Genomic DNA, 16552 nt, shown 5'->3' on the forward strand with positions numbered 1-16552 from the left:
TTACACCTCTCCATCCCACACAACCTCCACTTCTCTCGGTGGTCTCTCAACGTCGTTTTCTCTTTGGAAATATCCGGTCCCATAATATTACACTTGTCCCATTTCAAAGTTGACTCGGCACACTGCTGTAGGTAACAGCAAACGTCGTTGCATCCCCCCAACAGTAGCCATGGCAGCAACGCACAACCCGATGCGGGCGTCCACCCCGCCGCCCGCCGTCTCCAGGACGACGATCCACATGTCTGGCCTCTTGTGTGACGTCTACGGTCTCGAGGAGCTCGTCGCGCGCGAGAAGCGGCCGTCGGCGGCGTCGTGTCTGTGGCTTCATCACCCGCGGTTGCGGGCCAAGGAGGATATGGAGGATATCGCGAGCCGTGTGATTTCCCGGTGGGAGGAGAAGTCTTCTTCTTCGTCGTCATCTTCTGCGTCTGGCGGCGGCGGCAGAGCCCTCATCGCCGTGGCGTTTGACCAGCAGAACCACGGCACCAGGACGGCGTCGGCGACGGCGAGGGACAGCTGGCGCGAGGGGAACAAGACGCACGCGCTGGACATGTGGGGGATGGTTTCGGGTATGGTGGCGGATACCAAGGGGCTTCTGGACGTCGTGGAGGGGTACGTGAAGATGGAGCTGGGGCAGAGGGATGGGAAGGCGGCGGAGGGGTGGGGGATTGATCAGCATCTCGTGCTCGGGGTAAGTTTGGGCGGGCATAGTGCGTGGCAGACTATGTTTAGGGAGGAGAGGGTTGAGGCTGGGGTTGTGATTATTGGGTGTCCTGATTATATGGGTGAGTCTTTTCTTCTTCTTCTTCTTCGTCTTTCTCTTCCTGGGGATGGGGAGATACGTTGTTTTGAGAGGTGAGTGGTGAGAAGGGAAGAGACCGGGCTGATTCGATGTGATGGAAAACAAACAGCTCTCTTGTCGGACCGGGCAAGGTTATCCAAGCTGGCAACCTTTTCCGCGCAAGACAACGGCGCCTCGTTCCTGGGTAGCAGAGACTTCCCGCCCGACCTCGTGGCCTCTTGTCTGCGCCACGACCCGAAGGGTATCCTATTTGGCACCGGTGCCGTCCCAACCCCGGACAGTCTCACCACCGAAGACAATGCCGAAGAGCGGAAGCGTCTCCGCGGCGTCCTGGACGGCCTACGCCTGCACGGTAAGAAATTCCTGGTCTGCTCCGGCGGCGAGGATAAGCTCGTTCCATACGCCATGTCTGCGCCGTTTTTGGAGTTCTTGACGGCTGCGACGGGGACGTGGTACCGTGATGCTGGGGTTGAGGTCGAGAACAAGGTGTACGAGGGGGTCGGGCACGCATTTAGCGAGGGGATGGTGGAGGATTCGGTCAGGTTTTTGGTTGATGCTGTTGCCGGGAAGGGTGCCGGCGGCGTGGGGGCTGAGGCTGGTGAGAAGTCGAAGATTTGAGGCACTGGCAGCAGAGTAATGCTTAACAGAGGGGGTGGTCAAGGAGGTTGAAGACAAGGGTTGAATATGTATATACGTAGGTATTTAACTGTGTATGTATACATAACTTCTAAGCCCACGGCCTCTTTGCATCTTCCACGAGTGCCTCGTGCCCGTCTATGATCCTAGTGACGAGACCACTCTGTCTCCTCTCCTCCTCGCTCGCGAAAAGGGTATCTTCCAAACCCCACGGATTCCTCGCTCTCCTCTTGCCCGCTAAACTCAGGCCCACGCCGTGCGGGTCAACCGTCCACTCGTCCGCGGCGTGCTTTACGCCCGCGATGGCTCCGGCTTTGGAACCATTACCACTACCACCTTCGTTGCCCTTGTCGTCCTCTTCGTTCTTCTCCTCCTCAGAGGCGGCGGCGGTTGAGCTGACCGAGCCAGCAGCACCAGCAGCCCCCTTCATCCCCGGCGGATCGATCCCAACATATCGAACCTGATCCAACGGAAACCCTATGGCAGCGCAGTGGCCGTCGAGGATGCGAGGCTTCTTGAAGGCGTGGCTTACGACTGTGAGGGTCCGAGGGTAGGTTGCGTAGAGGCGGCGGAAGAGGAGGAGGGAGTGGAGGATGTTGTGGTAGGAGTCTAGAGCGAGGGTGTCGGTGTGGATGAGGGATGTTATGGGAGGTGATGATGATGGGGAGGGGGAGGGACAAGTAGGAGAGGAAGACGAGGGGGGAGGGAGGATGCCAAAGTAAGCGTTTGCGGCGGCGAGGTTGGCGTAGGATTCTGCTTCGGAGAGGCGTGTTTCTTTGCGTGTCGGACCTCTTTGTAATCGAACGAGTCGTTAGTCTTGATACTTGGTAGTTTTCTTCATATCTACAAGACGTTGCTGCGGCAAAGAACAAACCAAAGATGCGTGAAAACGGCAAGTCACGAAATGATAACGAGCGTGAGCAATGACACTGCCAATACTCGAACAGGAACAAATCATTACCTTAAGGCAAGGTAGGCAATCGCTGGAGGTAGTACAAGGAAAGGTCGGGGTTTGGCTGCATCTATAGTTACGTACCCCGAAAACACGAGCGCGGAAGCCGGGTACCCGTCCCGCAGCGCCGTCAGCCCGGCCTTGATGTGCTCGATAAACGTCGGGGTCTCGCCGGTCTGGAAGTCGGCGATGAGCCACTCGGACTCGGCGCGGCCGTTGGTGGGGCCGCCGGTCCAGATGCCGTGGCAGCAGACGACGATGAGGTTGGTTGGTGCTGCTGTTGATGTCATGGCTTCGATCCTTTTGCTGTGCTCCCCTCTTAGTAATATATCTCCTCGATATGTGTGATGGAAGGGTGCTGGTGTGTTTTGGGGATTGGGATTTGATGTGCATTAGATTGTGGATCATGTGATGTTGTGGCGGTGAAAGTTGAGACTTCCCGTCTCCATTACATAGGTATCAAGGATTGCCAGGTATTAAATATCATTACCTTGTGCTATGAAGTCGTCGCCATTGTTGGCGTGTTATTACATGAAACTCTAAACGCATTGAAAATCCATGATGGACATTATGCTCATGAGGTTGCGAATTCATAATTACTTTTGATATCCCGTGACTGCTTACGACAAGATTCTATATGCGTCACCTACCAGGTAGAGACTCCCCGTCAAGACAACCGGGCCATCTTTGGCGGTCTCAACAGCCCATCTCGTAGCCTCTTCGAGACCATCTTTGCTTTCAAACACCTCTTTGGCGCCCGCGTTCGAGGCCATCTCCCTCAAGGTCTGAAGCGGCAAAGGCTCGACCCAGGGCATCGTCTCCCGCCGAGAAAAGCCCACGCAGGCGACGTTGTCTCCGGGTCTGAGCAGCGTGCGCAGCATACCGCCGGCATCCTTTCCGTCCTGCTTCGATACCGACACGATCCACGTCACAGGCTTATCGGCTTCTCGCAGACGTCGCTCGACGTATGTGGACAATGTCTCGGCTGACTGTGGGTTGTGAGCACCGTCGATGAGGATGGGCTTTTCCTTCCGCGACGGATGCTTCGCCTCGACGTTCAACCACGATAGCCTCCCCAGGTGACTGACGTCCTTCAGAATCGGCAGGGCCTTTTCCACAGAAAGATTAAGGTGCGGGTAGGCGAGTTGGAAAGCCGCAATGGCGCACGCCATGTTCTGCGCCTGATGCGGCATTAGCTCCGAGTCGTACAGAGCCTCGAGCAGACCGGGCTGGCTCGTGGTGAGGTGCAGTGGCGCCGAGACGCTGGCGGCATGTTGCCGGAAGACCTCGAGGACCTCGGGCGGGTTGCTGCCGTCGACGACACACGGAACGCCGGCCATCATGATGCCGGCCTTTTCCTTGGCGATCTCGGGCAAGGTGTTGCCAAGGAAGGCCTGGTGGTCGAGGCCGATCTTTGTGATAACGGTGACGCTCTTGCGGCGGAGGGCGTTTGTGGAGTCGAGGCGGCCGCCGAGACCGACCTCGACGATGCCCATCTGCACATCAGCGCGGCTAAAGACGCCAAAGGCGATGAGGGTGGTCACCTCAAAGAGGCTGAGGGCTTCCTGGGCGGCATCCTGTGATAGGCGAGCCTGGTCGTCGGCGATGATCTTGCGGTTGACGTCGGCGTAGACGTCTTGGGCCACGGGCGTGCCATTGATCTTGATGGCGTCGCGCGGCTCTATTAGGTAAGGGGAGGTGAAGAGGCCGTTTGAGATGCCAAAAGATTTGCACAGGGCTGATAGGTACGTGCAAGTGGTGCCTTTGCCGTTTGTGCCGGCGACATGAATAGCATCCCATTTCTGGGGGACACCTTCGAGGGCCCGTGAGATGCGGTGCAGGCCTAGGCTGATGCCTTTCATTGCCATGATGTCTGTCCTTTACCCCAGCGAGGTCTTGGATTTGGTGGAACGGAAGATGACGGAGTGATGGCAGTATCCGGATGTTAAAGCCCGGAGGATCACCAACGGCCTATCCGTATCTCGGTTTCGGCTCTGGATCCGACGGACACTTTTCGCATAGGGCTGTTCGGACTTCGTAGCCCGGCAACAGCTGGTTGTTGCTTTTCTAACCCCTCAGAAGTGAGTCACTGAAAGTCTGTGGGAACGATAGGTCTTTGATCATGAGAGTCGTGACAGGCGCCGAACGATGTCAGCGAGTGAATGTTACTGAGCATTCCAGATCTTCCATTTACATCTGATCCTGAACGTTAACGGAGCGGGTGCCGTTAGGTGCAGGCAGGCACGCAGCGGGAACGAAGCTCAACCTGAGCAGGTGCGCTGGGCAGGGTTCCTGCTGGAACGGCAATGCCAGGAGTATGTACCTGAGCAGGAGCCAAGGCAGGTACGTATTCCGAATCGAAATGCATTGGATCCAATGGAAGTTGGCAAGTGCCGCTCCAGCCACACTTCAATTGCAGGCAGGCATGCAGATAATGGAAGGCAGGAGTGAGTGGCAGGCTCACCACGGACCAGTGACCATGAAATGGGAAGCCCCCGTGATTGGCCAAAGATGACTTGCTTGATGAAGCCGCGCCACAAGGGGGGAAAGAGAAAGACGCAGACAGCCAGAACTCCGTGACTGCGACTGCGACCGGGGAGGTATGGCGTGGCCAGCCACTCACAAAAAAGAAGTAAAGCGGCTATTCCCCAAAGACCCGCGCTTTTCCCATTTTCCTTCCTGTTCCTTTTTTTCGTTTTTTAATTGTCCCGGAGCCTTTCTGCCTTTTACCCCCCTCCCGACTCCCGTCCTCGTCTCGCTCCATTTCCTTCTTGACCGTCAATCCACGTCCAGTCCCAGTGGCCCCGTCCCCGTCATTCACTGACCTGACCTAATACATACCCCAACCTAAGTCCAAAAGTCCCCAGGCAATCCTCGCTCCCGCCTTCCCGCCTATCCGCCCCACGAAGAAAAGCCATTTCCGCTTCGCGCAACTCGCCAATTCCATCGCGAATCCATCGCGAAACACGGTACCGCGGCCCCATCGTCCATCACTCTCATCACGACCACAATCGCATCAATCTTGCCATCTTGCGATCAAGTCGAAACTTTGCGCCACCGACCTATCGTCCCCGCTGCCTTTGAATTCATTCGTCGGGCGCGCGTCATTAGTCGGTCAAAATGGGCCTCCCGTAAGTTTCTCGCCTACCCCTGCGGCTTTCCTGGTCGCGCTGCATTACCTTTGCCTTTGCGCCTGGCCTGTGGGACGCTGGCTCAATCTCGGCCTGCCCAGTCGCATCGCGTAATCGCAATCGCTTCCACTCCAATGCCTCCATCTATATCCATCTCCTTCATCATAAATCCTCCGCATACTCTCGTTTGCAATTCGTCGACTGCCTCCAAAGACTGCCTTGGCCACGTCGTCGTCGTCCCCGCCGCCGCCGCCGAGTTGCAATCCAGTCGCGGTGAATGCAGACTGCTTCATACCCTGGCCTCGCATCCCATCACTAACATCGCATCTTCCCAACCGCAGATTGTTCATCGCTCCCGTCGAGTCAGATGTTCCCGCTCAAATCGGCGACAAGTCTGCAGCCACTCGACATCCTCGCTCTACCATTCGCCGCAGCCGCCGAAGCGACGACACGCGCCCCTTCCGCCGTCGCGCCGCTCTCCTCCGCGACAACTACCCCACTCCCGGCCCCGAGCCTATCCCGCGCGCCCGGTATCCATGGATCGAGTCTGGCCACCCTCCGCCTCCGGAGGCATATGTTGCGCCCCCCTCGCGATCGACACCTCCGGTGCCCGAGCGCCGCAATCCGGCTGCTGAAATCATCGAACGTGTAAACGAAGCACGCAATCGTCAAGCCGATAGCAATGAACCCAGTGAAGCTCGTCTGATTTCCATGTACGGCGATGAATGGGTATTGAACCGTATGCCCAGGCTCTCCAACGGGGTTACCGTCACACCCCCGACCGGGGAAGAGGATGCCAATTGGCAGGAACCAGACCGGGCCCAGCTTGAGGGCTCAACATCATACGCCAACTCTAGAGAACGACGGAGGTTCCGTCGGGCGCAGCTCGATCGCATGTCAATGGTAGGCTTTGTCGGGTTGTGACTTAGGATTACGCTGTTGACTAACATACCAAGTAGCCCGCCCCACCAGTTGCAGCACGCTTCGACCGCAGTCCCGAGCATGCAACTTCCGCCAGGTTTGCGGGACGTATGCGTAGACCGGACTTGGAATCGCAACCAGACCGCGCATCTTTATCGCGGCGGGTACGCCGAATTCGTCCTTTTGGGCACTTGATTGAGGCTTCTCTTGCAGACGGCCTTGGCGACCGTAACAGAAGCATCAGTCCTGATGAGGATGGCGTCTGGGACACACTGTTGACTACTCTTACGCCGGACCCGCAGCCTCCAAGCGCTGGGTCGTCTTTCGCCTCTGCTTCGGCGTCTGCGTCTGCTTCTGCATCGCAATCACAGAGCGCCGGCGCATCATCTCGCACGTCTGTGGACAGACCCGAAAGGGCTGAGGAGTCTACTGAGCAACCTTGCGAATCCGGACTTGAAAACTCGGATAGTGAGGGTCATGAAGACTTGCACATGGGAAGGGGCTGGCCCGATCACTGGACGATGAACTACCCGTCCAGACACCGGCGGTTTGTCGCCGACTTGGATGCGAATGATCCGAGCAGAATATCCTTTGTTCGGGGAGACGGGGCTATGAGGGCTATGAGTAGCCGCGACATCGAAGAGATGCGAAGTCGTCGGCGACTGGAGCTCGCTCGCCACTACAGGATCGCAACTCGCGATCCCACCCCGCTACCGGAGCTGCTCGACCACATTGTCAGAGATTCCAGCGAGGAGTCCCGCGATGCAGGCGGCCAAGGGGATGGCGACGGTGACGCAGGGCCCCCGAGCCGCACCGAATCGTCCAACGACAACGCGCTGGAGGGCATGCAGGAGATTGTACGGCATCTTGCGCGGCGGCAAGACATTCCCGACGAGTGGTGGGCAGGTGCCGGGCTTTCCCGGACTCTGCCTGAGGAATCTTGAAGAAGGCGGGACTATGCATGATCTTTTTTTCCACGTTTGAAACGAAAAAAGCGAAAAGCCTGGGAACTAGAAGAAGCTTCCCAAGGCATGATGTTTGGAGTACAAGGGGCTTATAAGGGGCTTATAAGGGGCTTATAGGATCTGCCATGGGCGGTGGTCAGGGTCACTGTTGGGTTTTCAACGGGCGCCATGCAGGTATCTGGGCGGGCCATCTGTATAATACGTGTATCGTGATGGAAGCGTGACGGGACAGATCCAGATCCACAGGATCTATACTATTCTTGAGGCGAGAACCATCAAGACAAAATGGAGTGGCCGTTGGTCATATGATCTTCCCGAAGAGTTCTTGTGTTTAGTTGATTGACGTGTCGTGGTATGCTTTGTAACATTGGACGTGAATACCGTAAGATGGAGGGGGGTTCAAGAAGTGATCTCCCCATGTCTCAGTCGAGAAAGTGAGACCGCGAGGGGTATGTTCATGTCTCTGCTGTTTTCTCTTTTCGGTCATCCGGCTGATGGATCTACGGATCTACGGAGTATGGGAGTCTGTTTATTTCTTGACTCCAGAGCGGGGAGGGGGTTTGGGGAGCTCAGGAATGTATTTTGTGACCCAATATGGAAGACTCCGCGTTGTGTTATTTGGATGCTTGTTTGGGATAATATTGGCAGCGTGCTTGGGCAGTTGAGATGAGATGAGACGGGATGAGATTAGATCTTGGAGCATTGAAGGGAGACATTCCGTACGGATGACCAATTCAAGGATGATGACGCAAATCAACTTTGGTAAGGATAGGATCGTGAAGGAAAAAGAGTCGTGGTTCTTGGGATCTGGTGCAGACGTTCGCGGCTCGGCACGGGTTCGCTGGGACTGGCCACTCACATGTCACGACGAAGGCGGCGGCGTGCCTTAGTGTGTTTTGTTCCCGCGCTGATCACCTTAACCTCAGCCCTTGGGTGTGTGTGTGTGTGTGTGTGTGTGGATGTATTGAGCGAGCGCGGTTAGTGTCATTCTTTTGTCCTTGTCTGGTAGGTGAGTTCTCATAAGCGCTTGGATGGGGCAGTATTCGTACGAATACCAAACGAGAAGAGTGTGTGATAATTACTACGGAGTAGATTCCACGAGAAATTTAGAAAAAACGACGTCAGGTAAGGTAAGGTAATGAGAGGGGGAGTTGGTGGCCCTGTCGCTGACATGGGGGAAGGTAGGGGTAGGTATCCGTATTACCGCAACGGGAATTGTTGATCTGTCTAGACGAGACACTGTCACGCCGTTACCACGGCGAAGAGCGGTTCTCACAAAACAATGCTGGTAGTCTGGGTTCCTGTATTTTACTGTTTATAGATTGTAAATCATCTGAAGGGGGGCTCAAGAATGCAAGGTATCTATCTCGTAGGCGCGTGCCATATCTGGGGAAGATCAGGCACTGGATAAAATGTTAGCTGTCTGTGTAAGACGGTGGCAAGGTACGGATAGACATGGAGCGCATTGACCATGGAGAAGCAAGAAACCATGAAAGTTCAGAGTCAACAGCCGAGGAATTGAGCTAGGTCCACTCATGTTCATTACCTTACTATGTCGTTCATAAATGGCCAAGGCGAGGTGACGATGAGAGAGGAAGAAGGTTGAAGCTCAGGTCGGAACGTTCCTTTGGTTGTTTCCAGTTCAGGTCGGGTGCGTGTTAGCGCGCTGGCGGAGCCCTGGGGCGACGTGCGAGAGCTTCTAGCGTTGCTAGCGCGAGAGGTAGGAATGGAAGCGTGCCGGACTGCCCAGGGCAAGTCTCTTGAGGTGTCCCACCTTCCAAGGGCCCCCGCCTGCTCCTTAGCACCGATGGTACCCGGGCTCTGAGTACCTTATTATTAAAAAAAGTTAATTCTTTCTAAGTTATAAGTATAAGAATATAGTTTTAATAAAATAGTATAGTACTTACTTAGTACTTAAATTAAGATACTTTTTTAAGCTTATTATAAAAAAAAAATAATTATATTATTAACTACTTATTATCGAGGTCCGTAAGTAGTACCATAGTTTTAATTATAATAGCTTTATTTATAATAAATAAAAAGTCTAATTATAAGTTTTTTAAAAGTTTTTAATTAAGAGCTATAAGAGCTTTTAAATTAAGTTAAAATATTTATTAAAATACTAATAACTAAACTAACTTTATAATAACGACTTTAATAAAAGACTTAATAAATAATATTAAAATCCTTATTAATATTAAGTACGATTTACAAAGCGTAGTAACGTAGTTATAGAATATTATTAATATATTTTATATTAAAAAAGATATTATTAATATTAATAAAATAAATAGGGCTATATTAATATAGTACCTCGGCTTTTTTTTATAGTTCGAGGATAATTATTTTAAATAGTATTAAAAATTTATTAAAAAGCTCTCTTAAGTATTTTAATATATTTATTACTATTTTTATAATAATAAGATTCTTAGTACTTATATATAAAAATAGGTTATTTATTTCTAAATAGTAATATTAGTTTATTAATAAACTATCGAAACTATAATTTTAGCGATCCCTTAACGAGGGAGAGGGTAAAATAAAAGAAAAGATAGGTAACTTATAAAAAGGGTTAAGGTTAAATAGTGCGGAATTCGAGGGCAGGGTAGCGTCTATATGTACTGCGGTAATCCTCTAGTAATGCAAAACGATGGAGTTAAACAGTGGGCACCCGGGCTCAAATTGTGGACAAGGGCCAGTTGGGAAATATGTAATCCTAGAAGCAGCCAAGACATGCCATCACACTGCATCGATCTGCTTTTCCCGGGGATGGGTGATTGTGATAATACCGTAAGTAATGGCGAGGTGGTGTTTGTGATAGTGACGGGACCTGGAGCCGTTAATCAGTTACCTTAAGGAACATTGTGCCTGAATGGACAGTGGTAAGATACCGGGTGCATCGCTGCCCTGCGGCTACCTGACCAGTGATGGCACACGCCCAGTGCCACTTCTACTGGACCTGGCCTGACCCGACCTGACGTTTCTACCATCCCTTCCCACACTTGTACAGCGAAGTGCCTTGGAGAGAGCCAAATGCGGTTGCGCGCGTCAGCACCAGCAAGTCGAATTTCTCCGGGCAGCTCTCATCTCGCTCTCCCGTCCCGTACCTTACCATTTGTTCTGGCCCAGGCGCCTGTACCTGACGTGTTTGTGTGCATGATGTGCGCGCGTTGTATGTGTAAAACTACCTAATCCTAGACTCACACATCACCTCTCACAAAATACATCATTTCCCCCAAAAGCTCCAGCTTCAGCTCAGAAAGTGCTGTACTGACATTTGTCTCGTGTGGTTTTTTTCTTCTCCTTCCCTTCCATTTGTCTGTTGATGTCCACATCATCCCTCCCACACCTCGGGAACCCCTCCGACATCATATCTGCCAGACCAACCCACCACCCACCCGACGACTTCGCCGCCCGCCCGCCGCCCAATTCCCCGTCCGCTCATTTACTCGACCTTTGCACCCCAAACCCCTCCACCGCTCCCGACCGGCAGACCGACCGCCTCTGACCCGATCGACCGGCTGCCGTTGACGACTGCAGCGACGACGACGACGACGACGACGACGACGACGACGACGACGTGGAAACCCGACAGCAGACGGCAAACCGAATTCCTTTGCCCCTCTGTCTGCCTTACCGAATCGCGGAGCGGAGGCACTAGCTGGCTGGCCTTTGCAACCTCCAAGGGTAGCCTACGACACCCACGATTGTTTTCTTTGTGTGTTTTCGCTGCCGTCATTTCGCACCAGTCTGGGCCTCCCGCGTTTGGGGAAATCACTCCCACCAGTTGCGCGCCCGCCCTCACGTCACCACCGCCTTCGTTCGACTGGCTTTCTCTCTCTCCTCATCCGCCGCATGCCCACCGACATTTTCGTGGTCTAAACGACTATTCGACCGCAAGCGCCAAAGAAGAACGGAGCCCAACGAACCGAGAATAACGTGCCCCGAACTGCATCCGACTGGCATGCCGTCCTGCTGCCGGGCAATGTGCAGCGCGCCCTCACTTTTGCCGTAACCGCCGCTCGCTTGAACTCACGATCGATCCTTTCGCTCGGCTTCCCTTCTTTCGAAAAGGCCAGGTCCTTCCTATACGGAGTCGCTTCTGCTTTGCGACGGTTCATGCCGACACCCTCGAAACCCCCGACTACGAGATATCAGCCTGGTGATTGCGCCAAGCTTCCCGTCCGCCGACCACCATGCCCAATCCCTCGCCGCCGTCGTCGGCCTCGTCCTCCGTCGAGCGTCAGTACCATGTAAACGGCAGAGCCGCCGTGGTTGCCTCCCGCGAGAGGAGTTCAGGAACACCGCGAAAGGAAAAACAGGGCCCAAGAGAGAGCTCCGCGCTGCAAGACCCGGGTTTGAAGGATTATGTGCGTATACCCGGCTCTGAGGACTCGTCCAAGAGTGAGAGAAGGGGAGATTGGGGCGAGGAGAAACTATGCTTGAAGGCCGCAAAAGCTGACCAGTTTCTCGATACAGCGTCTGGGAGAATGTCTCGGCAAGGGAGCCTTTGGATCCGTCTACAAGGCTTTCAATTGGGGAACGGGCGAGGCTGTTGCCGTCAAGCAGATCAAGCTCGCTGATCTGCCCAAGAGCGAGTTGCGCATGATTGAGGTATACTCTGCCCCTCACTCGCTTGCCTTGTCGGTGGGATGCCGAGACTGACCTTGTCCTACCTAGTCTGAAATCGATCTTTTGAAGAACTTGCATGTAGGTGCTTCCAACTCAAGAAACTATACAGGGTCCTTTGAGCTAATAGTGCTTGTAGCATGACAACATTGTCAAGTACATTGGCTTCGTCAAATCGGCAGACTGTCTCAACATCATTCTCGAGTAGGTCAAGCTCCGGTTTCTGACTTCATCCGATCATAGCTGATATGTTGGCTCAGGTACTGTGAGAATGGCTCTCTGCACTCAATATGCAAGTCATATGGCAAATTTCCCGAGAACTTGGTCGGCGTTTACACAACACAGGTTCTGCAAGGATTGCAATACCTTCACGATCAGGGTGTTATCCACCGAGACATCAAAGGTGCCAACATCCTCACCACCAAGGACGGCAAAGTCAAGCTCGCAGACTTTGGAGTTTCGACAAGCACACTCGCAGGCGGGCAAGACAAGGAAGCGCAGGTCGTTGGTACCCCCTACTGGATGGCACCAGAAATCATTCAACTTTCCGGCGCCAGCCCTGCGTCTGATATCTGGAGTGTTGGCTGCACGGTCATTGAGTTGTTGCAGGGCAGGCCGCCGTACCATAACCTTGCGGCTATGCCCGCGCTTTTTGCCATTGTCAACGATGACCATCCGCCATTGCCTGAGGGCATTTCACCGGTTTGCGCCCCGTGCCCCCCCTATTCTACGCCTGGGGCACCTATGACTAACACGACGTAGGCGTCTCGCGACTTTTTGATGCAGTGCTTCCAGAAAGATCCGAACCTAAGAGTCACAGCGCGAAAACTTTTACGACACGCGTGGATCATCGGATGCCGAAGAAGCGATGCCCCCGTTTCCAAGGCGCCAGCTAATTTCAGTCAAGCCGTGGAGGAAGTGAAACAGTGGAATAAGGCTCTCAAGTCGTCCGAAAGCTCACTTAGGGCGTCCACCGGTTCCGACAGCGGGGTTCCCGGGATGCAAGGTCATCCCGGGTCGAGATACAGTGCCAACGAACCACTCCGACCGAGCCTGATCACTCAGCCCAAAGGACCTCTGGCTCTCGCGAAACCGAGACGAACACCTGAAGCCTTCAGGTCTCCAGAGCTTGCTGGTAAGCAATCATTTTGGTGTGGTTTAAGTCCGATCGAAGACGGCATATTGACTTGCTAGTAGATGACGACAATTGGGACAACGACTTCGCGACGGCCATTTCACCGAGCGCACTGCACTTGCCTCATTTGAAGCCGCAGGACAACTTTGGCGGATTGCTCTCTGCAGATAAGCTAAAAGCGTTCGCTTCGCTTACGGATGCTCGCAACGACTCGGAAAGTTACGATGACGACTTTGAAGGGGAACTGTTGACTATCAAGGGGCCGGGGCAATTTACAGATTTCGACTTTCAGGAACAAACAATTCGTCCGACACCTCGCAAGAAGAGCGACAAGTACCCAGAGCCGATGAAGCAGCAATCTCCGCCCAAGCCAAGTCCGCGAAAGGCTGGCCATGCGAGAAACCCGTCTCGTCCTAAATCTCCTGTCAAGCCGCAGCTAGGCCCCAGCAAGTTTGAGATACCAGCTCCTCCAGATCTGGCCTTCAGAGAGCAGAACACAGAAGACTACTCGGATTTGTTCATGGAAAACGATTTCAATGATGGTGGACTTAACCCTTTTATCAAAAAGGTCGACTCTCCTCAACTATTCCACCCTTCAGATCTCACGAGCCTGCCTCGTTCGACACAATCGCCCGTTCCAGGAAGCTCGAGAAGGCCGCCTAGCGCGAAGCTGCGGCCTTCAGTTTTGCCAGATCGGCCAATGCGAAGGACGAGATCATCGATTGAGATTCAAAAATTTGCCGAGGACGAAGGCGACGAAGATTTCTCCGACATTTTCGGCCCAGAAGATGCAGTCACAGAGAGGGAGGAGAGTGACAGGGGTTCAGAAGATGGCGGCCTCATGGTGTTATCCAAGTATTCCAACAACTCATGGCTCGGAGACGACGAGGACGAGGATGACCCTTTTGCTTCAATGGACCCAGGGTGGGACGAAATGGATCTGGAAGCAAATATTGCCAGGGACAGACACGCCAGGCTGGCGGGAAAGGTGGAAGAGCTCGTGCGGTCTTTGAAAACCTCGGAAGGCGAGGAAAAGCTGTGCGAGCTATCTGAAGACTTGGTAGGTCCACTCTGTCTGTGCCCCGAGAGGCGTCTTACTGACGTATGTAGCTCGCCCTGCTTTGGGAGAACACCGAGATCAAAGATCTCATCCTTAGTGCTCATGGCCTCTTGCCGATTTTGGAGCTTCTCGAGCCGTGTACAGTTAAGAGCAGGCAGCAGATGATTCTGTCTCTCTTGAAGGTCGTCAACACTGTACGTAGCTTTCCCCTTGTCGCGTAAATGGGCAACATGCTAATTCGTTGATAGATTATTTTGGACGATGTCGAGATTCAGGAAAACCTCTGCTTCGTCGGTGGCATTCCAATCATTACAAAATTCTCTGCCCGGCAATATTCCAACGAAATTAGACTCGAAGCAGCAGCGTTTGTTCGGCAAATGTACCAGACGTCCACGTTGACCTTGCAGATGTTCGTCAGCGCTGGTGGTTTGAATGTCCTAGTCGAATTCCTCGACGAAGACTTTGACGATGCTCGGGATCTAGTCTTGATCGGCGTCAATGGCATCTGGAACGTCTTTGAGCTTCAGGGCCCTACGCCAAAGAACGACTTTTGCAGAATCTTTTCGAGAAGCAAGATTCTCTATCCTCTTGCTCTGGTACTCCACAGAGTCCTCGATGAGGAGGGAGAAGATGAGCTTTCCGAACTGATAGAGGGCCGAATTGTCAACATCTTTTACCTATTTTCTCAAGCTGAGAACTATGTCAAGGAGGTTGTCGCTGATCGGCAAGTGTTGAAGAGTAAGTCTTGTGTTAGATGAAGCGATGGCTCATTACTAATAGCTCCACAGGCGTTTTGAAGGATTTGCGACGAATGACACCAAATCATCAGATCACAATGCTGAAGTTTATCAAAAACCTTTCCATGCTGTCTACGACGATAGAAACGCTGCACACAGCTGACGCCATTGAGTTTTTGATTGACGTTCTTGGCTATAGCATGAAGAGGGGACACCAGCATTTCCGAGAGATCTCCAATCAGGTCCTCAACACCCTGTTCAACCTCTGCCGTCTGAGTAAGGAGCGGCAGGAGGACGCTGCTGTTGGTGGCATCATTCCCTTGCTCATGAAGATCATGAACACAGATCGGCCACCAAAGGAGTTCGCGTTGCCCATACTATGCGACATGGCCCACTCGGGAAGCAAGGGTCGCAGATACCTCTGGCAGAATAAGGGGCTGGACTTTTACGTCTCGCTGTTGGCCGACCAATACTGGCAGGTTACGGCGCTGGATGCGATTTTTATATGGCTTCAGGAAGAAACGGCAAAGGTCGAGAGTCACTTGCTCGACGGCAAGTTTACAGACGCAATCGTTGCCTGTTTCCACACCAACAAGCTCAACTCTTTTGATGCCAACCTATTGGAGCCCCTATTGAAGCTCCTGCGCTTGAGCCCCTCGATATCAGGCTCACTGGCCAAGCCGGAGATGTTTGCCGGCATCGGCCAGAGACTAGGCCACAAAAAGGCCGTTGTGCGACTGAATTTACTACGTCTCGTCCGCAACATTATGGACGCATGCGAGCCGGAGATGCTGGGCATGGGCAACGGAAGCAGCTCCTTGAACGTCAAGCAAGTTAGGTCTCTGTTTGATACGATCCAAATGCTGGCCGACAAGGACACTGCTGTGCTGGTTCGCAACCTCGCGTCTGAACTTGTCAAGTCGCACAACGAGAGCGAACTTTATGATATGCCCTCGGAGAGAAAGGGCTCCTCTGGATCGGTAGCCTCCCGGCGCTCGGGATCCGGACCCAGACGGAAATCATCCTATACCCCGCCTGGACTTCACCATGCCCTGTCGATGCCTGCCACACCGACGCAATCCCAGTCCCGCCATCATCGGCTTTCACAAATACCACCAGGGTCAGGAGGCGCGTATATTGAAGTGGCCGCCAGCCCGAGAAGGACCGCTGTTCAGGAGCGCGAGGCCATCTTGTACCGCCCCAGGAGCAGGGATGGTGCCACAAGCATTCCCAGGCGGGTCAGCGGCGAGATGTCGTCAAGCATGCCTACAGGGCCATCCTCGGGCAAGAGCAGGTTGCCTCGTCACTCGTTTGCAAGACCCAGCAGCGCATCTGGGCAACCCCCCTTAATCAGATCCGAGAGTTCCCTGTCGAATAAAGAGAACCTCAGCAGAAACACATCAGCCGTGTTAGCACCGGCTGCGTCACCTGTGCTACCGACGAGTATGGCCAACAAGCGGCGAAGCAGAGCTCCAAGTTCGGACGTCAAATGGTCATCATAGTAGGGGCCATAACATCTCAGCCATCACCGGGGCTGTACATTCATTTTGGGCTTTTTTCTCTTTTCTTTTTCCTGTTTTGCAT

General features: G+C 53.4%; 6 protein-coding genes across 6 annotated transcripts; 3 read left to right on the forward strand and 3 right to left on the reverse strand.

The window, feature by feature from the left end:
- Window positions 1-169: 169 nt before the first annotated feature.
- On the forward strand, window positions 170-1420 carry CCOS01_05461 (uncharacterized protein; the record flags this gene model as incomplete). Its single annotated transcript, XM_060453641.1, has 2 exons — window positions 170-785; window positions 912-1420. The coding sequence occupies 2 exons, from the start codon at window positions 170-172 to the stop codon at window positions 1418-1420; spliced, it is 1125 nt and encodes a 374-aa protein (XP_060315413.1).
- Window positions 1421-1529: 109 nt separating this feature from the next.
- Window positions 1530-2680, reverse strand: CCOS01_05462 (DUF218 domain-containing protein; the record flags this gene model as incomplete). Its single annotated transcript, XM_060453642.1, has 2 exons — window positions 1530-2229; window positions 2475-2680. The coding sequence occupies 2 exons, from the start codon at window positions 2678-2680 to the stop codon at window positions 1530-1532; spliced, it is 906 nt and encodes a 301-aa protein (XP_060315414.1).
- A 330-nt stretch (window positions 2681-3010) lies between these two features.
- Window positions 3011-4258, reverse strand: CCOS01_05463 (uncharacterized protein; the record flags this gene model as incomplete). Its single annotated transcript, XM_060453643.1, has 1 exon — window positions 3011-4258. One exon carries the CDS (start codon window positions 4256-4258, stop codon window positions 3011-3013), a length of 1248 nt encoding a protein of 415 aa, XP_060315415.1.
- Window positions 4259-5510: 1252 nt separating this feature from the next.
- CCOS01_05464 (uncharacterized protein) lies at window positions 5511-7386 on the forward strand (the record flags this gene model as incomplete). Its single annotated transcript, XM_060453644.1, has 3 exons — window positions 5511-5521; window positions 5863-6424; window positions 6481-7386. 3 exons carry the CDS (start codon window positions 5511-5513, stop codon window positions 7384-7386), a joined length of 1479 nt encoding a protein of 492 aa, XP_060315416.1.
- Window positions 7387-8715: 1329 nt separating this feature from the next.
- On the reverse strand, window positions 8716-9228 carry CCOS01_05465 (uncharacterized protein; the record flags this gene model as incomplete). The annotated part of the gene is made up of 2 exons (XM_060453645.1): window positions 8716-8722; window positions 8954-9228. Coding segments are annotated over 2 exons (282 nt in total), but the record flags the coding sequence as incomplete, so codon positions are not given.
- A 2375-nt stretch (window positions 9229-11603) lies between these two features.
- CCOS01_05466 (uncharacterized protein) lies at window positions 11604-16470 on the forward strand (the record flags this gene model as incomplete). The annotated part of the gene is made up of 10 exons (XM_060453646.1): window positions 11604-11777; window positions 11887-12021; window positions 12088-12117; window positions 12176-12240; window positions 12297-12738; window positions 12799-13171; window positions 13234-14231; window positions 14282-14425; window positions 14480-14969; window positions 15020-16470. The coding sequence occupies 10 exons, from the start codon at window positions 11604-11606 to the stop codon at window positions 16468-16470; spliced, it is 4302 nt and encodes a 1433-aa protein (XP_060315418.1).
- Window positions 16471-16552: the final 82 nt, after the last annotated feature.

The sequence above is a fragment of the Colletotrichum costaricense genome (genome assembly GCF_030867565.1).
Source record: "Colletotrichum costaricense strain IMI 309622 chromosome Unknown Scaffold_5.1, whole genome shotgun sequence".
In the NCBI taxonomy this organism is placed as follows: Eukaryota; Fungi; Ascomycota; class Sordariomycetes; order Glomerellales; family Glomerellaceae; genus Colletotrichum; species Colletotrichum costaricense.